We start from the raw sequence: 23,503 nt of genomic DNA, 5'->3' as shown, positions 1-23,503 counted from the left end.
TAGGGAGGCCTGGAGCTCCACCTGCCCTTCCCAGAACTTTTGGGCCAGTCAGAGCACAGATGGACCGTCACTAACTTGAAAGGCAGCATTGCTACTCCTGTGTAGACCTCTGCAGCTCCACACATAAGAACCTAGTAGGCTGTCCATAAACCCTTGATGTGATGATTTGCCCTTTCACCCCCTCTAGAAACCACAGCTTCCTTGGCCCCCTGGTGGCCCTTTGGGCTAATGCCTCTAGATGGCACTGTTCTCATGAGGTAGCAAAGGACCCTCGCTTTAATTACTAAGTTATTACCTCAATAGTACACGGGCAGCCTAAGCAATAAGCATACTCAAACTAAAGTTACACATAACAAGGTGTCAATTCAAACATGAATTAAAGGCATTTCCCAGAAATTCAGGTACATACCAGGCCCCTTTCCCTGGTTTTCCGCACCAGCGTTTACTGGTGACGGTCTATGGCAGAGGCTCTGAAAATGTGGTCCCAGGGCCAGCAGCATCCACATCTCCTGGGAACTTGTTAGAAATGCAAATTCTCAGGTCCTACCCCCACACCAACTGAAAGGACCCCTCAGGGGGTAGCGCCCTGTAATCTGTTTTAATAAACCACCTTCTGGGATTCTGACCCATGCCCAAGTCTGAGAGCCCCGGATCTAGGGTTGCCCTTCAAGAATCCATTTTCAGCTTTCCAAGTTGCTATTCATGTTCTGCTTGAATGATTGCTTTATTGAACCTAAAACTGTCTTTGGGCATATATCAAAAAGTAACTTAAGACAATAAAAATATATCTTTTACAATATTTCATAGCAGAGCAAGTATTTGCTGTACATTTTATTCACTTTCAGTCACATTTCAATATGATGGGTTGTTGAAATAGATGTTTTTAATCAAGGCAATAACTGAAATATTCAGTGAACTTAGAATCACTCACTGCTAGGTAATCAATGTCTACCTACGTTTCAAAGTATATACCCTAGTCTTTAAGCAAAGTGTAAACATCTCTTAAGTAGGCTGTATTCCCAGGGGGACACATACATACACGGGCACATACATGTAAACAGAGAGAAAAAGACACTCTGAAAAAGGCACATAGAAGAGTGTTTATGCAAGCACTTGCAATGAGTTCCTTGTTTCATCTACACTCCATTTATCCTGTCCCCTTTACGAGTCACAGCAGGAAAAGGGTCACAGACTAGAGGGTATAACTTGCGACCATGGAAGGTCTAATCTAGAAATCAGCCTCAGCCTCATTAGTACCCAGCACGGCCAACTGAGATGACCCACCAGCAGCACACGCTGAACTGAATACTGAAGTGCTGGCTTCCTGCTGAGGTCCTGCGACTCACTAGCAGCCCATTTAGCTCTGCTGGGTCTTTCCGTCCTTGAAAAATAAGGGTTCCAGGTGGGATTTGATGGAGACACTTTTAGGTCTAAGATTCTATAATCCTTCTTTATTTCTTGAAAACTATTTTTTTTTCAACAGTGGAAACTTTCCAACATACACAAAAGTACAAAGAGTAGTATAATAAGTCCCCATGTACCCCGTGTCCACTTACTACAATTATTTTTTTCTCTTTTTCCAGCTTTCCTGAAGTATGATTGAAAAATACAAATCATACATATTTAGGTTGTACATGTGACTGTTTTTAACCCTTTTCGGTCCAATGTGGAGGCTGACTTGACACACCAGGCGCTAGGAGCAGGTCCAACGTCGAGGCTGAGGTCGACACTGCAAACTGGTTTAACATTCAATCCCGTCAATTAATTTGGACCTGACTGTTTGAATTCCAAAAATAAAACTGGACCGCAAAGGGTTAAAGGTGCACAGTGTGATGACTTAATAAATATATACATTGAGAAATGATTACCTCAATCCAGTTGATACATCCATCACCTCACATAGAGCAGGTGAGAGGCTGGCATTGAGGCTTTGATTAAGGAGGCCTCCATTTCCAGACACTCATCTTGAATAAACACACAGCTAGCTGTATGTCACAGCGACTAGCAAAGAGCAGATAAAGAACTAGGCCACCCCACCCATGAGGTCCCTAACTCCACCAAGTCTTTTGAAACCCACACATGGCCTCTCCTTTGTTAATGCCCTAAGTCCCCAGGTGATCAGCAGGCCTGCTTATCACTTATTCTAAGTGCCAGTAAGAGCTTCTTTAAAGTAAGGACCCTGGCTAAGGGGCATGGTTTACAATAATTTTTCTCCATCACTCCTCCATAGTACCACCCTGGAAATGCAGAGCATGCTCAGTCAATATATGGCTGATTACTGGTTGGTAAATAGAGGAGTCCTAGACAAATTGTTTAATCTGCCCAGATTTTTACAGAAAATTACCTGTAGAATTGACTCTAAAAACCCTAAAATTACTAAAATGTGGCATCTTGGGCCCAATGCCACAGGCACTGGTGTAACTCTTAATCTTAGCAGGCTCTCTGGAAACACGAACACTCCCTCACTGTAAAGGAAAGCACATGTTGATAAAGACATACCGTCTGAAGCGGCAAGAATCTTCTTGTCTTTGGGGGCCAGAACATGGCCAGCATGACTGATAATCCAAACTGGGAAGCGCCTGTTTACTGAAGAGTATAAAGCCTTTGCAAATGGCACATAAAAGGCAGAAAATCCTGGGTTACCTGAGAAAAGAAGCACAGGCCTTAACCAAAGCAATAAAACTCACATAAGATGATGTGCAGAATGGAAAAGGATTTTTTTCTCAACAAATCCAGTAACATTTACATACACGTCAGTTTTAATATCCTTTATACTTTAAGTCTGGGAATGATCACTTAGACAATATCTACCCCTGCTTTGTTCTCCAACTGTTTCCCATCAATTCTTCCTCCCCATGCCTCAACTTAATAAATGAAACCACCAATCATAACCCAAATACTCAAGTCCTAACACCAGGAGTCATTCTTGGTTTCTCCTTGTTTTTCACATCCAGTTCACCAGTAAGTCCTGTCAACGTGGCTTCCAAAGTACATTTCAACCTTGTCCACTTCTCTCCCTTCTTATTATCACTTTCAGTTGGGTTTTCTGAACAGCCTTCTAAATGGGTCTTGTATCTTGTCCCCTTGAAGTCCACTCTTCAGAGCACCCAGAGAGCTATCGTCAAACCATAGCAGTTCTCTACCTAACCACCTTTCTGTGGCTTCCCATTGCCATCTGCATGGTCTAAATCATTAACGCTGCCTGTGAGCCCCTTCAAGATTTGACTTTGCACAGTTGCCAAGCTGCATGAAAACAAGTTAGTGTTAAGAATCTTTCACAAAGAGAACTTTAAGGAGGCTACTAAATGTTTCCTTGTCACTTATCACAAGTATTTACATTGTAAACAGATGTATAGTTTGATCTTTTGGGGAAAAGACCATCAAGTAATACAAGTGGGTTTTTCTTGTGTATGTTCAGAGGTATTTTGGATGTGGGTATGCTACAGAGAAAGAACAAATTAATGGTCTGTTAAAAAGAGTCAATCTGATACATCTTTAGGGAGAAAAGACAGTTAAAATGGGGTTTTCCTCTTGGGATCATCATCCTTATGTCTTGATAGATACTAGTCGATTTCCTGCAATATCTATTTCTCCAATCGATTTACCTGTTCTTCCTCCTGTTAGGTTTTCTCCTCTTTGCACTCACATGACATGTTTTTGCTGCACTGATTTCTTCTTCATTGTCTGCATCTCTTAGTTTCCTAGATAGGTAATGTAGCCAAGTGGATCAGGGCACAGACTCCTGGGCTAGAATCCTGGCTTTGTCACTGACTAAGTGTTTGACCTTTGGCAAGTTATTAAACCTCCGTGGGCCTTGGTTTCCTTGTCCATAAAATGAGGATAATAATCATACTAGCTCATGTGAGAACTAAGTGAATTAATGTAGGTAAAGCACTTACACACTGCTCAATGCATAAGTGCTGGACAAATGCTAGCTATTCATACTTTTCATCACAGTCTAGCCATGATGGTAATGTATGATGGCCTTATCATCCACACTGCTCTTTTGTTTCTGTCACATTCTAGTTCCAAATTCCTTTTTGTGATGGTGTTGATACCATCTTTGCTAAATAGGTGAAAACCTCCTCAGGTGCAATAATATGCTCTTTGTTCAGCTGACCGGCCACCATGCAGCTAGAGAGAAAGAAGGGAGGAGGGGTGTATCAGGATGGGGGCTCTTCCAGTATGGTGGATGTGGATGACTCTGTTTCATGTTTTATTATTTTTTTAAATATATTTTTATTTATTTCAGAGAGAGAGGGAGAAGGAGAGTGAGAGACAGAAACATCAATGATGAGAGAGAATCATTGATCGGCTGCCTCCTGCACGCCCCCTACTGGGGACCGAGCCCACAGCCCAGGCATGTGCCCTCTACAGGAATCAAACCAGGACCCTCCAGTCCATTGGCTGATGCTTTTTATCCCCTGAGCCAAATCAGCTAGGGCCATGTTTTATATTTAAATCTTCAGTGAGTGTGGGATATTTTTTGTAGTGTAAAGTACAAAGTAGCAATCCAACTTCTTTCCAAGTGATTAGCCAAGTGTCCCAAGTCCATTTATTATATAATCCATTCTTTCTGCATTGATTTGAAATGTCTTCTGATCCAATTCTGAATTCTTACACTAGCTTGCTAATTCTGATTCCAAATAAATTCCACTTATTTTTTTCCTTTTCTCCTCTGCCAGCACCAGACTGTCTCAATTACTGCATTGTGTTTTGAAGGTACAGCAAATCCCTTCTCTTTATTTTTTTTCCTAAATTTTCTAGGCTGGTCTCCTAACCTTGGAAATTATTTTCATGAGTTTCAATTTTAAAATAGCTCTTTGGAATTCAGATTGAAATTTCATCTCATTTATACATGAATTTAGAAAGATGTGATATTTTTTTTTACATTACTGATTATAACTTCAGAATGTGTTATGTTTCATATTCAAATGTCTTATGTTTCTCAGCAAAGTCTCTTAGTTTTCTTCATACAGCCATAAAATATTTAACATTTTTAAATGCTATAACTTATTACACAACAGGCAGTACTTAAGTGCTTTACATATATTATTAACTCATTGTTCTCACATGAGGTACTACTATTATTTCCATTTTACGGATAAAGAAACTGAAGTCCAGAGAGGTTAAGTAACTTGCCTAAGGTCACATAGATGATATGTGGTCAATAAATATTTGATGACTGAAAGAACATGCAAAACAAAATATTAATACTGAATTTAAAAAAGAATATAAATTACCTGCTCTAGGATCTTTTACATACCCTGTTTTAGTTAATCTTACAGTAGCTCTATCAAGTAGTTGGCATTATCATTAGGAATAATAAATGGACAGCCACTTGAACAATACCAGGCACATAGTAGTTGCTAAATAAATGGTAGCTACTATTACTGTAATTATTATACTTAAAAAAACTTTTTATTGACTAAATTAGACATGTAACATTCTGTAAGTTTAAGCTGTTAGCATGTTAAAACTGGTCTAACATTAAGGAGAATCCAAAGATAACAACTACATAATTTAGATGCAATAGTTACCATGACAGGACATATAAAACCATAAGTACCAAATAATGGAGCTGCTATAAAACAATATTCTTTTAGTTACCAATGATTTATTGACCACTTACTCTCTGGAAGTCACTCTGTTAGACACAAGATAGAGAAGGGCCTCTTTGTAATTCACATTTTCATAGGAGAATATATACACATAACTAAATAAGTAAATAAGATAATTCAAGAGTGTGATAACTCTATGAAAGAAATAGGATTGTCCTGCTGGTGTGGCTCAGTGGTTGGGCATCGACTTATGAACCAGGAGGTCATGATACATTCCCAGTCAGGGCAAATGTCCAGTTGCAGGCTCCATCCTCAGTGGGTAGCTGATCAATGATTCTCTCTCATCATTTATGTTTATATCTCTCTTTTTCTCTCCGTTCCTCTTTGAAATCAATAAAAAATGTATTTAAGGAAAGGAAATAGGATCATGTGATAGAGAAGGAAAGAGATTAGGGTGGCCTGAGAAAAATGTCCGAGAAAGTGGCATTTAGCTAAGACCCAAAAGATGAGAGGAAATCGATCCTGTAAGGATTTGAGAGAAAAGCATACTAGGACGGGAGAAGAACAGGTGCAAAGGCCCTGAACAAATAAAGAACTTGGCTCTTAAAGAAACAGAGAGTCCACAATGCCAGTAACATGACGATCCAACTTGTAACAGAGGTGGACAATGTAAGGCAAACTGTTTAAATGCCATTGCATACTTCATCACTTAAACGTTATGGCTTATGTTACACTTTATGAACCATGAACTAAACTTCCTGGGTAGGAAACCACAAAGCAAATTAAAAGGGTCTTGTTTATACAACCAAAATCATCAGATATATGTCTGTATATATATAAAACTCCAGGTGTAGAGATGTTTGAAAACATTCCAATACAGTAATACAAGTAAAACATTTTATCAAAGGATATCAAAATGTGTTATAAACACATGCGTGAACACACACACAGTCAAATGCTAGCCTGCTTTGAGCAATGTCTAGCAGAGCTGTGGTGACCATCGTAGTAAACTCCTAAGTACTCAGCATGGCATATACTAGTACACTTAATGCCTTCCAGTTACTCCTGCAGGGGACTAGCTTTCATATATCAAAGCAATGTGGCATAGCACCTTTATGGAAGGTTGTCACATGGACAGAGCCTTCTGCTCCATCTCTAATCAGTGTACTCACAACACAAGACATGTCCCATGGTTCCACTATCCCCATCTGAGATTTACAATGATCCAATATATTCTACAGTGGGTTCTCAAATTGCCTTCCTTTGCTCATTTTACTTCTTAAAGAAAGTCCAAGGATAGTACCACTTAACAGAAATTCTGCAACAAGGGTTCACTGGAAAAGATGAAACTAAATGAAAAGTTCTTCAATATGTGGATTCACTCCTCATTAACGTTGCTAATTTAAAAGTGATGAATTAATTTTGCTAGCTGCAAAAGCCAAGTAATTTAAAATGAAACGTTATGTCAGTCTATTCAGAGATGGATTAAACATGACGTCTGTAGTGGTTTAACAAACCTTGAAATACTGTCATCCGAAATTTCCCCAAAGTATAAAGAGACTAGCCTCCCAAACCGCCCCCCCCCCCCCCCGCCAAACAATTCTGAATCCCACCAACTATTGAGCAGTACCAGCCTATAGCTCCCACGAACACCAAGGAAAAGGGCCAGGGGCAGCAATGAGAATAGAAGGGCAGACACAGAAGAACACTAGGACACTAACTGTGACCTGAAAATGCCAAAGCACTATAAAATAACGAGACTACAAAACAACAAATTTTTTCAGCTTCCCTTTCTCCAGATCCTCACCCTGGCTCTTCCCTATTCGGGACTCTATTCCTTCACTATTCTCTAACACCTCCTAAACCTCACTGAGAGAGCAAAGACTTTTGCAACACAGTATTTCTAGCACCTCGTACAACTGAGTGAGTGACGAATACCTCTGAGTGGGAAGGAGAGTGAGCTGTCTGCTCCACTTACCAGTTCACCTTATAACAGCCTCGCCTCCTCTAAGACGGGAGTCATCTATCAACTCTTTAGTCATTCCCACACATTCCCTGAAAGACCTGACCCTTCACTGACAGTTTCACTTGCCAGTCCATGACCAAGATGATTTCACAATCTGGGTGGACTGGCCGAGCCAACACCTGTGTCCCATAATTGAAATAATTCCGAAAGTCACATCAGTCCCCTGCTGGGCTGGTTAAACACAGCTTGCCCTACCCCGCGTTTCTGGTTCAGAAGGTCTGGGATGGGAGCAAGAACTTGCATTTCTAACAGGTTTACAGATGATACCGCTGGTCTTGACACCAAGTTTAAGAAGCACAGGCCTAGAACTTTTCATTACCCAGAAGTGGTTAGCAACCAAAGCATGCTACGTTACCAGCTGTTCAGCTTCATCTTCTCCCCTTTTAGACCTCACTCCTAACACACATGCTATTTGGTCACAACGCTGCTCAAATTTTTTCTACTTGTTTTTTTCGTCGATAATTCCTTTCACCCTGCATATCTGCTATTTTCAACGCTGACCACTTTCCTCAAAGCCCCAACCCACCCTATGCCATTCTTATTATCAACAGATCACCTCAACTCTTATTTATTTTAGAGAGAGAGAGAGGGAGAGAGAGAAGCCTCAATGCCGGAAGCTAATTCCAGCATGTCATAAACGCAGGAAGTTTCATCAAAAGGTTGATGGAACTTGGGGATTCAGCAGGGCTGAATACATATTACCTGCTTCTGGAATAAGGGCATTTCCCCACACCTAAAGATCTGTATATATTATTGCCTGTTACCAGACAGCTGAGGGCATTTTAATCTACATGTTATTGCCTCCTGCTGGCCAAACATCTGAACAGCCGAAGGCAGTTCCCCCAAAACAGACAATGCCTACTGTATACTAGACCTTAACCTTTGATACCCTATATAATAAAAGAGAAACATGTAAACTGACCATCCCTCCACAACACTCACCAATTAATCAGGAGTGAGTATGCAAAATAACCCGACAAAGATGGCGGGTTAATTTGCATGCACAGGCACCAGGTGGAGAGCAGAGCAGGAGAGCCAGCAGAGAGTGGAGTGGCTTGGGGAAATTGGCTCCCCAAGCCACCAGATGGAGAGCAGAGAGGGAGAGCTGGCGGCTTGGAGGACTTGGCAGAGTGGGAGGCCATGGTATGGAGACAGAGCAGGAAGGGAAAACCAAGATCGCGGGGAGCACCAGGAATTCTGGGAATCATAGTTCTGGTGGCAGATGGATCTCCTAGACCAGCCGTGGGCAAACTACGGCCCGCAGGCCGGATCCGGCCCGTTTGAAATGAATAAAACTAAAAAAAAAAAAAAAAAGACCATACCCTTTTATGTAATGATGTTTACTTTGAATTTATATTAGTTCACACAAACACTCCATCCATGCTTTTGTTCCGGCCCTCCGGTCCAGTTTAAGAACCCATTGTGGCCCTCGAGTCAAAAAGTTTGCCCACCCCTGTCCTAGACACTAGAGCAAAGTGAGCCTGGAGCAAGTTACTGTTGCGGTGGGGGATGGAGGGAAAGCAAAGGTGAGAAACATAAGTAAAATCAGAGTATCTAGGAAAAATTAAAGGGAAGATATTCTAAAACTTTCAGGAAATCTCCACCAATGAAGCAAAGAAAAAAAAAAAACCTCTATTATTCTGTGAGCAACAAACCAAACTGAGTTGGGGTCTTAGACAATTCGCTCATATGATTGCAAAGACAGACAGAAACTACTGGATTAGAGAGGGCTCCCCTGAGAGCTCCCAGGTTGGAGAGGGTGCAGGTAGGGCTGAGGGACCCCCACACCCCGCAGTGCATGAATGTCATGCACCGGGCCTCTAGTGTATATATACTTTGCCTTGGGGCAATTTGTGTTAATAAAGAGCAAAGGGTCCAGAGATTCAGAGAACTTGGTTCCTACAGCTAAGCTCCTCTGGCTCCCCCATAAATTAGAAATTTATATTATATTTCTAGTCTCTTTATTAATTTACACTACAGCACCTTCTCCAGATTCCTGAACCCTTCTAGATGCAGAGAAACACCCACTGCACCTCAACTTGTTGTTCTACACATTTAGGCATTCATTGGTTGATCCTTGTACGTGCTCTGTCTGGGATCGAACCCACAGCCTTGGCATATTGGGACAATGCTCTAACCAACTGTGCTACTGGGCCAGGGTCTCAACTCTTAATTAACAGAAAAAACAGAGGTCAGGGAGCAGGAACTACTTCGAAGACTTCCTTCCCCCTGCTCCATGGCAGTAACCAACTTCACCTCCTTTATTCTAGCCTCAGGAGGAGAGCCCTCCCCCAGTCCTGGATATTGTTCCTGCTTATTTTTTCAATCCTATATTGGGCCGTGGCCTCCAAATCTCTGCTCCATCAAATAGCACTTGTCAAGCCTCTAATTTCAAGCTCTCCCTCACCACTGGCAGAGCATATGCATTTTTAATGTCAGTAGATACCAGCAGACTGCTCTCCAAAAGGACTGTTACATCGTGGCAGATGACTGGATGCATGTTTCCAGGAGAGGTTAACCTGAGGAGAGAGTTGGGGTCAGGACCCTTGCCCAGCTGAGAACAGAAGCGACCAAATTGTGAAGACGTTAGATTACAAGCTACTAAACACAGACTTTCAACCTCCTGTGCTCTCAGCACGTCAGCAGACAGGCTTCGCCCGCTCCTCACACGGGATGCTGGGAGATTTCTTCCTGGGAGCACGGAGCAATCCTAGAAACGGCTGCAGATACTGAAAGTTGGACACTCTCCAATGAAATGCTACTCGGTCCCTACTCATCACCCCAAGCGGAGGATGACCTAGGGCAGGGACGGCGAAGCTATGACACGCGTGTCAGAGGTGACACGCGAACGCATTTTTTTGGTTGATTTTTCTTTGTTAAGTGACATCTAAATATATAAAATAAATATCAAAAATATAAGCCTTTGTTTTACTATGGTTGCAAATATCAAAAAATTTCTATAGGTGACACGGCACCAGAGTTAAGTTAGGGTTTTTCAAAATGCTGACACGTCGAGCTCAAAAGGTTCGCCATCACTGACCTAGGGTGACCGACCATCCTGTTCTGCCCAGGACTATTGCGGTTTTAGTAGCAAAAGTCCCATGTCCTGGAAAACCCCTCAGACCAGGATGGCAGATCACCCTAGGCACACCTGCTGATAAGTCCCACCCCTAAACACAGAGCTTCTAATCATTTTTGTGTCTTCCTTTTAGAGATGAGAGGGCAGTCAAGGATTACCAAAACATTTGAAGGAAAGCAAATAATAATGCAAATAAACAGATTGAGCAACACAGAAAAAACTAACAAATGCAAGAAGCCAAAGACAATGAGAATGTACTCACAACACAGGGGACTATAAAAAAGAAGAGAGCAGAACTCTTAAGATTGAAGTATATGAGTTTCTTGTTTAAAGGAGTCCAATAAAACCCAAATGTAATGTAAGGAAAAACAATCATACCAAGGTCTTGCACTGAAAAGTTTCAGAATCTGAGAACAAAGATCTAAAAAAAATTTTTGGTGGGGACTTCAAATATAAAAGATCAAAAATCAGAATGATATCAAGGCAGCTCTGAATTCTGGGAAACAATAAAAATGCCCTCCGAATTTTAAGGAAACACTATCTCCAACCTAGATGTCTAAGTTATTTTCTGACATGCTAGATCTTTTAAAGGATGACTACTTCCCACACATCCCTCCTCAGACAACTACTGGAAGATGTGCCCCACCAGAAATAAGGAATAAAGCAAGACAGAAGAAAATATGGGATCCAGGAAACAGGGAATTAAACTCAGAGAGAAAGACAGAATCCTCAAGTGGTTTGTGCAGCAGTCAGTGGCCTGGGGAGCAATCAATCCAGATTGGGGCCAAAGAACAAAGTCCTAGGAGGGAGATCACCCAGAAAAAAACCAAACTGACTGATTCCTCAAATGCACTGAGGAGATTTTTTTCACTTGTAGAGAATAATTTTAGGATAAATTAAGAGATTAAAACATAAAAAACTAAGCAAATGAAAGAGACAATCATTAACTCAGAGAAAACAAAAATTTACAAGAATGTAATCATAATACCCTATAGACTTAGCTATATAATATGATTGATACGATATAATAAGCTATAACATATTTACAGTTTCATTTTTAATCTTTAAGGATGAGATAGACATATTGATATATATCTATATCTATATCTATATCTATCTATCTATCTATCTATCTATCTATCTATCTATATAAAAGGCTAGTATGCTAAGTGTCCCTTTGACTGTCTGACCAGTCACTATGATGCACACTGACTACCAGGGGGCAAAAGCTCAATGCAGGAGCCGCTGTGACATGCACTGGCCATTTACAAAGAAACAGCACCGCAGACTGGCACCCACAAAGCAATACTTGGCTTCCTCCAAGTGAGACAGTGGCCCCACCACCACCCCAGAGCGACACCCCACCAAATCGCACCCAACGCTGCCAAGATCCCATGGTGCAAAATGTAGCCCATAGCCCAGCCGGGCCCGAAAATGGTGGCTGCGAGCACCGGGTAATGACGTTACATAGCAACTCCCAGCTTCCTCTCCCTAGCAGCTAGCCTGCTTGGAATTTCTTCAACTCAGGAACACGGCTTGCTTTATAGCCAGGTGCAAACATTTCACACTTTAACCAAATGTCTGTGAAGCGTTTTCCTATGCCTCCTCTCATTTGATCCTCACAGAAGTCCTGGAGTAGGTAGATAGGAGACTTAGTAGAATCCTATTTTCTTTTCATTAGCCAGAAAACAGAGATTTAGAAAGTTTAGAAACTTGACCCGACTGAAAAGAGGTAAGAAATGGTGGAACTTGAAAATGACTTCAGGTTTTCTCACTGTGCAGAATATAGTCAAACAATGCTACAGTTAAATATTTCACCCTTTGTTCTCCCTGCGTCATCTATAATAATAATCTGTTTTGTGTTGATATTTACTGCTGTGTTGCTGACAATTACCTGAAAGAGAAGTTGGGGTGCTTCACTGGGCTGGAAAAAGTTTAGCTAAATCAGAAAGCAGGTCTAATTAAGCAAGTTTATCTATATATATAAAGCTCTCGCTGGCGCCAATTGCACACATGTGTTTCCATCTGTCATTGTTGATCATGAATTTGGTTGATGCTTCTATTATAAAGAAAGGGCGAATAGTGATAGTAAAATATTTATTCTAATTAATTTCCTTTCAACGTGCATGAATTCGTGCACCAGGCCTCTAATATATATAATGTATATGTTTGTTTATTTATTTTTCAATTCACTTACAATTCAAAAAGTGCCTTGAATACCTACAATCAAGTATCCACCCCATACATTCTATTGACAGTGATCCAGTAAAAGTCACAAATGACACAGTTGCCAAATCCCAGAATAAGTAAACATTCTACACTAAACTCATAATCATCTTGAAACAAGACAAAAAAGTTAGTTAGAAAACTTTGAAAAAATGTTTGACAAAGTTCTAATTATTCTAAAAATTGTAAAATGTGAAAACATTCCAAAATTAGGTGTATGTATACTTACAATTGTGATATCTATATAATGAACAACATAAATTATATAAAAAAATGCGTACAAGGAAAAAAAAGCTCAGCCACCCAACTACTAAAGGTGGTTGTTATCAATGATTTGAGTAATTTTATTTCCTTCCATAAGCCTTTTCATACGTACCAAATTCTCTTTGAGATCAGAAGTAGTTATAAGTATCTATACAGTCTCCTCATCCAGATCTTTAAACTTACCAGGAATAATGAAAATGAGCAGTTTAGGCCTGTTGGCACTTTGATCATTAAAGAGGTTAGTCCAGGGCCCACATTTTAGAACCTGGGTTTCAACTCCACAACATAAAGTGAATTCCTCATGCACAGGAATTTCTTCCTTGATTTCTGAGTTCATTTCTAAATAAGGGAAGAAAAACAATAGCAAGTGTCATTAAAATGTAAAACCTGAAGCCAAAGACAATATTCAAGAATAAAAATGGCAAATTTCAACATACCTAGAAGGAATGCCACAAGGAGATATGGGAGATAGATGACTACTATGGACTATAGGATTGCATAAATGTATGAATGAAGTAAACACCACAATTCCAAAAAGAAGCAGGGAGACAAGTCCTTGATGAAATAAGACTACTGAGGATTGTGGATCAAAATCCACACTTTCGTACAATTCTCCTCTCCAGTCTAAACCAGCGGTTGCCAACCTTTCAGACCTCATGGACCATCAGTGGTCCTCGGAGACCACCAGTTGGCAACTGCTGGTCTAAACCGACAATAACCGTGGACAGCTGCCACTTTCCCTCTGCTGACATTCTTTTTCTTTTTCTTTTTTTTAATATATTTTAATGATTTTTTACAGAGAAGAAGGGAGAGGGATAGAGAGTTAGAAACATCGATGAGAGAGAAACATTGATCAGCTGTCTCCTGCACACTCCCTACTGGGTATGTGCCCGCAACCAAGGTACATGCCCTTGACCAGAATCAAACCTGGGACCCTTGAGTCCGCAGGCCGACGCTCTATCCACTGAGCCAAACCGGTTAGGGCAGGGGTGGGCAAACTTTTTGACTCGAGGGCCACAATGGGTTCTTAAACTGGACCGGAGGGCCGGAACAAAAGCATGGATGGAGTGTTTGTGTGAACTAATATAAATTCAAAGTAAACATCATTACATAAAAGGGTACGGTCTTTTTTTTTTTTAGTTTTATTCATTTCAAACGGGCCGGATCCGGCCCGCGGGCCGTAGTTTGACCACGGCTGGGTTAGGGCATTCTCTTAGAACTCGGAGCTTTGCCAGCAAGACAACCCTGCCTTCACCTGGTGAGAAACCACAGGAGTTGTGGCTTGCCCTTTTACCCTCCCAGGGAGAATTGTAACGAGGGTCAGTGACCTTGATGATCTGTTTTCCTCTATTAATCCTCTCACCCTGAACTGTGTAAGCATATTTGTACGCATTTGTCAAGCACCATGTTATCTACACTAATAAAAGAGAAACACGCAAATTGGTGTCACTCCGCTAGGCCTACCAGCCAATCAGGATGAGTATGTAAACTAACCCAACAAAGATGACAGTTAGTTTGCATATGCAGGCACGGAGCAAAGACTGAAGACTGAAGACGACTGAAGACTAAAGAGGCTTGGCTTCTCTGCTGTGGTCGAAGATGAGAAGCCTTCAGGCTTGGCTTCTCCGCTGCAGCCAGAGTGAAGGCCTGGGTCCCAGTGCCGGGAGGAAAACCGGTGCCGGCAGCCAGGGGAAGGAAGGCCTATTGCATGAATCTCTTCGTGCAATGGGCCTCTAGTTAAATTATAAAACGGGTAGGTGGAAAACAACAGGATGAGACAACACCATGAACGATTTCCCGAATCCTCCAGGTACGTGGAAAGTGCAGTCCCAGTGATTTACAACACTCCTCCACCTCTGCTCTGCCTTCCCCGTGTCCATCAACAGGACCACATCTCAGGCGTTCAGTGGTCTTTCTATCCTCCTCCTCAGCTATCCTCCATTCATTCCAAGTTCTCCAGAGTCCAGATTCCCAGCCCCTTAGGGCTTTTTCTCCTCTGACCACTTTTCACCGATCTTGCACTCTAGTTTGTCCTCATGCTTTTCTGCTCCTGTAACTTTGCTAATCTTCTGTTGCCCTGCTACTTCTGAAATGCTTTCCCTGCTTGCACCAGTTATGAATATATTGCCTCAGCTCCAAATTCACTCTTCATTGCCTTCTCTGGAAAAATGGATCTGGGCCTTTTAGATATGTCTCCTCTGCCAGCTGACATCATGTTAAGCTTCGTCAGAAGAGACATGGCAGAGGAAGGGCTTTTCTGGTTTCAATGTATCTCCCGGCAGGTTTATGGAGTGCTTCCTTCCCTCTTTCCCCTTCTGCTTCTCAGGCTGTGAAGTCTCACTAGTGCAGTGGTTTCCAATTGGAGACTACTGTGCCCCCAGAAGACATATGGCAATATCTGGAAATAGTTTTCATTGTCATAACTAGGGGAGGGGGTACTACTGGTGTCTAGTGGGTAGAGGCCAGGGATGCTGCTAAACATCCTACAATGTATAAGACAGCCCGCGTCCCCCCACAACAAAGAATTATCTAGCCCCAAAGTTCAAGAGTACCAAGGTTAAGAAAACCTGCTCTAGTGGAACCTACAGAGTACAGCTTTCTCCAGCATTTGGCCGCCTGCTACATTCTTTCTCTCTCCAGCTCTCTACTCAGGCAGCAGCAAAGTAGCACAAGTCCAAGGTGTAGGCTTGTGCCCCAGATCAGGTGGCTGCGCCCCATACCCTCGCCTCAGCCCAGAGTCACATGCTGGAGAAACTGCCCAGCTGGCCTTCTAAGAGCCACCTGACCTTTGTCCCCCACAGCAGCCTGGACCTTGCCCAGCAGTGCTCTAGGTGGCTGCGGAGGAATGACCACTGTGGCAGTCTCCACAGCAGTGCCCCGAAGTTCTCTGTACCCACCTCCTGCCTCCCTCACCTGCGTCCAAGGTTTACGACTGTGGCCCTTCCATCACAGACAAATTATTGGTTCTAATTTACCCATCTGCTTTCTAACATTTCTAACAGCTCACTTTTCTAGTCTGATGTTATGTTGCCTCTTCCATTTTCTTCATTTATGCCTTTATTACTTTTACTATCATTTTAGTGGACTTAGGAATCCACTGATGTTTCAACCTCCAAGTGTAACCAAAAGTTCAAAATTGGTTTTCTTAAATAAAACTACTTAGAAAATATAAAATTCTCACTTAGAAAGTGCGGACTCCTCTCCATTCAAAAATATAGTGACTGACTAAATAAAAACATCAACTCACCCTTTCTTATGGATTGATTTTTACTTCACTTAATAAATGCCACTGTAGCCCAAACTCCAAAACTATCACAAAACACAGTATAATTATGAAGGTCCTATGACATTTATAAAGTTAGAATCAGTATAGATTTAGCTGTTATACACAGTATTACATTAGGAAATTGACAGAAAAGGCACTGACCAAACTTAATACTTGCACCTGGAGAGAATCAAAGTTAGTAACCTATTCAACTCACAAACACTTAACTTCAAGCCCAAGGCATCTCAGGAGTTTGATTAGCCACAAGATTAATGAGAAATCAAGTCGATATGAAATTTAAACACAGTCTATAAAAATTAGAAAACAAACTAAAAGCAACTAGACTCTAAAACACCCTGATTACATATGTAACTGAGAAACATGGAGTTAATGTATTTATTTGTCAAGTATCTTATTCTACTTCACTCTTATGCTTCTGAATGCCACACAGCCAAATAAAAAAGCGAAGGAAAACAGGGTATGAGAATTCAGATTATTCCTTACCGAAGAATCCAAGGTAACTCAGTCCTGCAAACAAGTGTCAGATGAACAAGGGACAGTGCTCTAATTACATACTAATAAAGGCTGATGGCCCCACCTTCAGCCAGTTTTGATAAGCAGCAAGACTCAGGCTGGATAAAAACCAAGTGTGGATACAATCTGTACAACTTACGCAAGCCTGACATACCTAGATATCCAGGTTCGTGTGCTTATATTAATGGGTTTCTAATGTTATTTAGTAAAATAATTTTTTTCCAGTTATATCTTATACAAACCTAGGCAACATATAAAACTGAAAAAGGCCGAAACCAGTTTGGCTCAGTGGATAGAGCGTCGGCCTGCGGACTGAAAGGTCCCAGGTTCGATTCCGGTCAAGGGCATGTACCTGGGTTGCGGGCACATCCCCAGTGGGAGATGTGCAGGAGGCAGCTGATCGATGTTTCTCTCTCATCGATGTTTCTAACTCTTTATCTCTCTCACTTCCTCTCTGTAAAAAATCAATGAAATATATTTAAAAAAAAACAACAACTGAAAAAGACTTTGATCAGTATACATTTTAGAGATTCAAATTTATAATATCTATTTATTATAAAGCCAGCCAAGGAGAACAATGAGGCTGTACAAAGGAACAAAAACATTTGAAAGTGAAGTTATTTCACTTCAGCATGCAATATTGTCTGCATTTTACTTTGGCTACTCGGCTTTACCCATTCACATAAGAACTACAAATGAGAAAAGCTTTTTAAAACGTGTTTCAATGTTCAGTAGTTTTCAATTAAACTACATTACACTTGAAAGAGAGGCAGTGAGCTATTTATCATATATATAAGGCAAATAAAAAGTTCCTGAAGCTTCTTCTAACGATAAAAACTTTACATGTAATATTATGAAGTGTGTGGCTGTGTTATTGATCCATTCTTGCACAGAGCAGAGCATACACCTGGCATGTGTCTGAGCCTTGATGAAATTAATTTTTGTGCTATTCCTGGGCACTAGTATTAAACCTACTTGTAAAATATTTAGAGACTGGACAAGTGAAGATTAACATTTTAAAGGCTCATGGAAGAGACACAAAATGTGTAATTGCTATCAAAACACAATAAAAGAAGTACAAATATATACAAAAAATGGCAGTGGAAGCTTTATTTCAAGTTCCATTTTTAAAAAATTTAACCTGTAGCAAACATGAAGATGCTAGTGATCTCTACATATTGAATGTTTGTTATATAACAGAGGTGAATCTGGGAGTTGTTTTAATTAGAGGGGTTTGTGTTGTTTAAAATGTGCATACATAAGTTTAATCTTGCTTTCACAAGGAAAGTCTAGCTTGTTTTGAAACAACCTTCCATTGAGAACAATCTGAAAAGCCAGAGAATTTATTGGGGGGAAAAATTTGTTCAGAAAACAGTAACCACTAAAAGAATTGTACCAGAATATGTAATAACAAGTTGATAAAACGGGAAATAGAAAACATAATATAAAAATGAGAAGAAAGCAGAAAATACTGACAGGTATAACAAATAAATAAAGAACAAATATCAGCAATAAGTTAAATGTAAATAGACTATGCTTATTACATAAAAAGGTAAAGATGGTTAGGTTAGATAAAAATAAAACAAGTAACTATATGCTTATAAAGTAACTTATAAAAGATACACATTAAGAATAAGGACAGCCCTAGCCAGTTTGGCTGAGTGGATGGAGCGTTGGCCTGTGGACCAAAGGGTCCAGGGTTCACTTCCAGTCAAGGGCATGTACCCTGGTTGCAGGCTCTTCCCCAGCCTCTGTCTTTCCCTCTCTTTTCCACTTTCTCTAAAAATCAATGGAAAAATATCCTCAGGTGAGGTTAAAAAAAAATGACACACAAGGAAATAAAGGGAAAAGATCTACACTAATAAAAGAGAAAGATGCAAATTGACCATACATTCATGACACCCACCAGACAATCAGGAGTGCGTATGCAAATTAATCCAACAAAGACGGCAGGTTAATTTGCATATGCAGGCACCCAGCAGCCAGGGGCGCTTGCCTCGTCGCCATGGCGATGAAGCAGGCGTCTGCACCACCCCAGCCATTCTGGGCCAGAACGAAGGTAGAAAGGCAGCTCCGGACGGGAGCAAAGGCGGTGCTGGCAGCCTTCTTGTCGTGCATCAGGCCTCTAGTATAGAATAATACACCATACAAATACTAATCAAAGGAAAGATGGTATAGCTATACTGAAATCAGACTTAAAACATAATCTTTAAAATAAGAGATAAACAGACACTTCACAATGACAGAAAGCCAATCCATCAGAAGACCATAACAATTATAGATGAACATGCACCTAATACCTTAGCCTCCAAAGGCACAAATTAAAAACTGACAGAAGTAAAAGGAGAAATAAATGAAACCATAATGTATAGTGGAAGATTTAACAAGACTCTTAGTTCCTGACAAGATAAGCAAAGAAAAAATATCAGCAAAAATAAAGAAGATTTGAATAATGAAATCAAAATCATCTTGTTTCAAAATCGACCCTACCAACCCTACAGCCTGACTTCCCTGCTTCCATACAGAGCAACATTATTCCTCCAGTCACCTAACTTAAAAGCTTCTTGAACAGCTCCTCCTGTATTCTGGAGGAATACCCATACACAAGAAAAACAGAAGCCAGAAAAAGGATGAAAAGGAACAATTAGAAATGGGCATGAACTAAGATATATAAAGCCATGTAAGCCAGAAGGGAATGTTTCAAGAAAGGAAGGGGCTGGTAATGAAAAATTAAAAAAATATAAATGTCAAAAAGAGCAAGAGAACTGAGGCAAGAGTAAGAACTCACATTTTAAGAGTACTTTTTATCATACAGGCACTGTGCTAAACACATTATAAATATTGTGTCATTTAACCCTGACAACAGTCCTATGAGATGGGTACTATTATCTGTATCCCAACAAAACATGTGAGGAAAAACCTGATTGAAAGACACTGCTTAAGGCACACACTAGTAAACTGGAATGTGGTAGAACCAGAATTTGAACCCAGGTGTCTGAATGAGCTCATGCTCTTTGAGGGAGGTTAGTTGAATTAATTATACAAGGGGACCTCCTTGTAGATTTTTTTTTTTTTTGCATTGTCCTGTGCATCTTAATAATTTCAAACGTTTTTAAAACCCCAATAACACATGTATTTATTGCAATTTGCATAAGTAGAATGAAAAAGTGGGAATTTGCCCACATAGCCCTACAGGCCTCAATACAGCTGGAGTCAACACATAAAACAGAGGCAGAAACAGAACATCTCTCCCATCTTTCTCCAGAAGAATATGTCAGAGGAAGTAATCACTTGCTGTATCCTGACATGATGCTAATCTCACTGCCTGCAACAAAACCACCTTCTTTTTCTGTAGTTTTTTCATTTGTGAAGTACATTCTCATCCTTCTCATCTTCATCATCCTCATACAGCAGGAGCTTTTCCATGTAGGCAGTACAATCAATGGAGTAAGACATTGAAAGTTAAAAATTGTATATTATTTGTCTGTGGTTATAGGGCTTTAAAATGGCCCAATCAATTCAACCATCTTCTGACTCCTCCTCTAAGAATTCCCAGTCACATACTCCTCTGAAATTTTATGCAATACTACAGAATCTGAGAAAGAAACAGCGTAATATTGTAGAGTGGGGATGGGTAGGATGCGCTTCACATCAAGATTCTATGAAACAGTCTCTTGCTCCTGCTTAATAGGTGGTCGTGAGACTAGTAATTCCACAACTTTTACATTTTGTCTAACTTTGCCAGTTTAATGACAACATACTAACCTCCAGTAAAATTCTTCTCAAACTTGTGCAACCGGGTCAGAAGCACAAGCTTATACGATGAATATAAAATTCATTACCACTGCTGAGGAAATATCAAAACTAAACCACATACTACACTCACAATGAACTTTCTGAATTAGCTTTACCTGAAAAAGGGGAAAACATTTTTTCCCCCATAACTGCTTTGCTTCTTCTTTAAGTCTGTGAATCAAGGAATAAAGTGTCCCAATCTGCATCCTGTCTTTTAAAAAATATTTTTTTTTAATTGATTTTTTTTTTTTTTTTGAGAGAGAGAAACATTGATGAGAGAACAAAACATGGACTGGCAGCCCCCTTCATACCCCTGCCCCCTAGCGGGGATCAACCCACAACTCAGCATGTGCCCTGTCTGGGAATCAAACCATCAACCTTTCAGTGCTCAGGAGGGAGTCCTCTTCAACCAACTGAGCCACATCGGCCATGGCTGCATCCTGTCTTTTATAGAAAAATAAAAACCCAAGGGTGAGAGTTTACAGTTAAAGTATTAAGGATAAATGAAAAGCAGTGTGAGCACTAAACGCCTGCTGCAGAAAACAGAGCTGTGAAGTGTGTGTGTGTGTGTGTGTGGGGGGGGGGGGGGCTCATTCTTTGAATGCTTATTAAACCACTGTTCCAAAGGCTAGATGAATTACCTGTTGATAAAACCTTACCCAGTGGGTACGAATGTAGCCTCCCCCCTCCCCCCCAATTCACAGATGAGAAAAACGGAGGCACAGACTGCTCCAGTAAAACACCAAGATGCACCATAAGGGGTACAGGCAACAGAAAGCCCCAATGTTTCCCCAAAATCGCTGCGCTCTGAGTCGCAGGGAGCAAGCTCCGTTTGGACTTGGGCGCCCTAGAGCGTCATTGCAGCAACTGCTGCTGCACCGCACACCTGTGGAGAGGGCGCGGCAAGTTCAGAGACTGGCCCGGGGGGACCCAGTGTAACAAGTGCAGGAGCGACGAGGGGGAGGGGACGGATCCTCCCGGGCACCCCGAGATTGGACCAGCCGCTCAAGGACTCGTGGCTGATGGGCACGTGCGGAAAGGGAGCCCCTGAGCAAGAGGGGCCGCCACAGGGCTAGTCAGGAGGCTGCCCTGGGAAAAGGGCTCAGCTCTTGGCCACGTCTTCCCGGGCAGGTGCCCTGCGTCCTGCCCCTGCTCCCCCGCGGGCCCGCAAGAAGACGCCCACATGCATGTCGGTGCTGGGTCAGGACGAAGCACAGAGGAGCGACTGCTGGGCCAGCAGCCAAAGGGGGTCTCGGCCAACGTGGCCGCGGACCTCGGGAGGCCGCACGCTGGCGGCAGGGGCTCTGCGAGGAGCCAGAGAAGGAAGGGCACGCCCGGCCGGCCTTCCCCTGGCAAAGTCACCCCGGCGCGGCAGGCCCAACCTCACCTGTGCGCCAGCAAGGCCGCGGGCTCCGCCGTGACGGTCCGGGAAGGCGTCACAGGCGGAAGTCCTGCGCCCTCTGACGTCACAGCGCCGCGGCGCGCGCAGCTCCCGGGGGCGGAGCCTTCAGGTGGCGCTCGCGGGCGCCGGGCTGGTCGGGGGTGGGAGGTGGGGGTAGTGCGGTCCCGCTCCAGGGAGACCGCTGGGAGGGTGCCGCTGTGTTGGAACTTACTTTTCATCTTTTCTTTTTTTAATGGTTGTTCTTTCTTTTTTTTCAAGATTACTCTTCCCTCTCATTTGCCTTGCACCCCCCCCTCTCTCAGTCACCCGTAAAATACTTCTGGCTTCCCTTCCCGTTTCGCCCATGCCTCCCTCGGCGTTTCCTCTGCCCATTGTCCTTTCCTCCTTTGCTGGTGGCCTCTCTTTCCTTCCCCACGTGCACAGGGAAGTGGATCTCAGTTGACTTTATTAGCGTGACTGTAGCCAGACCATGGTACCCAGACTCCACGAAGACAAAGCTCTTACTCGTCTTGTGAACTGTTGCATCCTCAGCATCTGGCACACAGCAAGTGATCGGTATATATCGGCCAGAAAGTGCAGTAGTGGGTATGATGTAGTGTTATGGGGGCCGGGGGGGAGGGGGGGGTGGTGCAGTGGACAGGTAGAACAGCCAATCATCAAAGACTCTCACTTGCAGGTAGAAAGGAAGCCTTGTTCCCTTTGCATTCAGCATCCCAGTGATAGGAAGCACCATCCAACCCGTTGTTGGAAGTAGACTGGTCCTTTTCTTCATCACCTCTCTCACTTTTCAGTTTGACTTTCTAAATATAAGACATAACACCATGGATTTAGAAAAAGCCACTCACCATGCTAAGAGCTTTTCATGAATCAACTCGGTTTTAGTCCTCATAGCAACCCCTTGAGGTTAGAATTAATATGTGATCACAGAGTCGGAAACATAGACAAATACACAAAATAAACGAGTGATTACATTACATGAGATGTTTGAGGTGTGGTCCCTCCTTACCAATGCACAGTTCAGTGTGTGTGTGCAAAAATTCCAGTGAATGTGGTTCGCAAAGGCAGCATCTCTTTCAATCCGTGCATATGCATCTGTGGTGCGTCGTCTCAAGTGATTTATGCCTCTGATTCCATTACATAAGCCTCTGCTAGAAAAATTAACCAAGGGGATGCAATGTTAGGGAGTCCAGCCTAGCTGGGAGGATCTAGCTCATAGTCTTTCTTGATTGCAGCCAAGATGGTTGGTCAGGGCTGTAGACATCAACAGAGTTCCACTGAGACTGAAGAATCTACTGCTAAGCTCAATCATGTAATTGTTGCCCAGACGTTGTTTCACACTGGGAATTGGCTA

At 42.0% G+C, this 23,503-nt stretch overlaps 1 protein-coding gene across 1 annotated transcript in view; it reads right to left on the bottom strand.

The window, feature by feature from the left end:
- The window catches only part of LDAH (lipid droplet associated hydrolase), an 86,358-nt gene extending 64,140 nt beyond the window's left edge, over positions 1 to 22,218 (bottom strand). Inside the window, exons 1-3 of the mRNA XM_081100831.1 lie at positions 22,138 to 22,218; positions 13,340 to 13,495; positions 2,500 to 2,643 (exon numbers count right to left, since the gene is read on the bottom strand). Of these exons, the coding sequence (XP_080956957.1) occupies positions 2,500 to 2,643; positions 13,340 to 13,493 (298 nt within the window). The 5' untranslated portion in view covers positions 13,494 to 13,495; positions 22,138 to 22,218. The remainder of the gene's footprint in view (positions 1 to 2,499; positions 2,644 to 13,339; positions 13,496 to 22,137) is intronic.
- Between the last annotated feature and the right edge of the window lie 1,285 nt (positions 22,219 to 23,503).

Source organism: Myotis nattereri, assembly GCF_964212035.1.
Source record: "Myotis nattereri genome assembly, chromosome: 10".
Classification (NCBI taxonomy): Eukaryota; Metazoa; Chordata; class Mammalia; order Chiroptera; family Vespertilionidae; genus Myotis; species Myotis nattereri.
The sequence above is the reverse complement of the archived record's forward strand: the minus strand, read 5'-3'. Positions and strand labels throughout refer to the sequence as shown.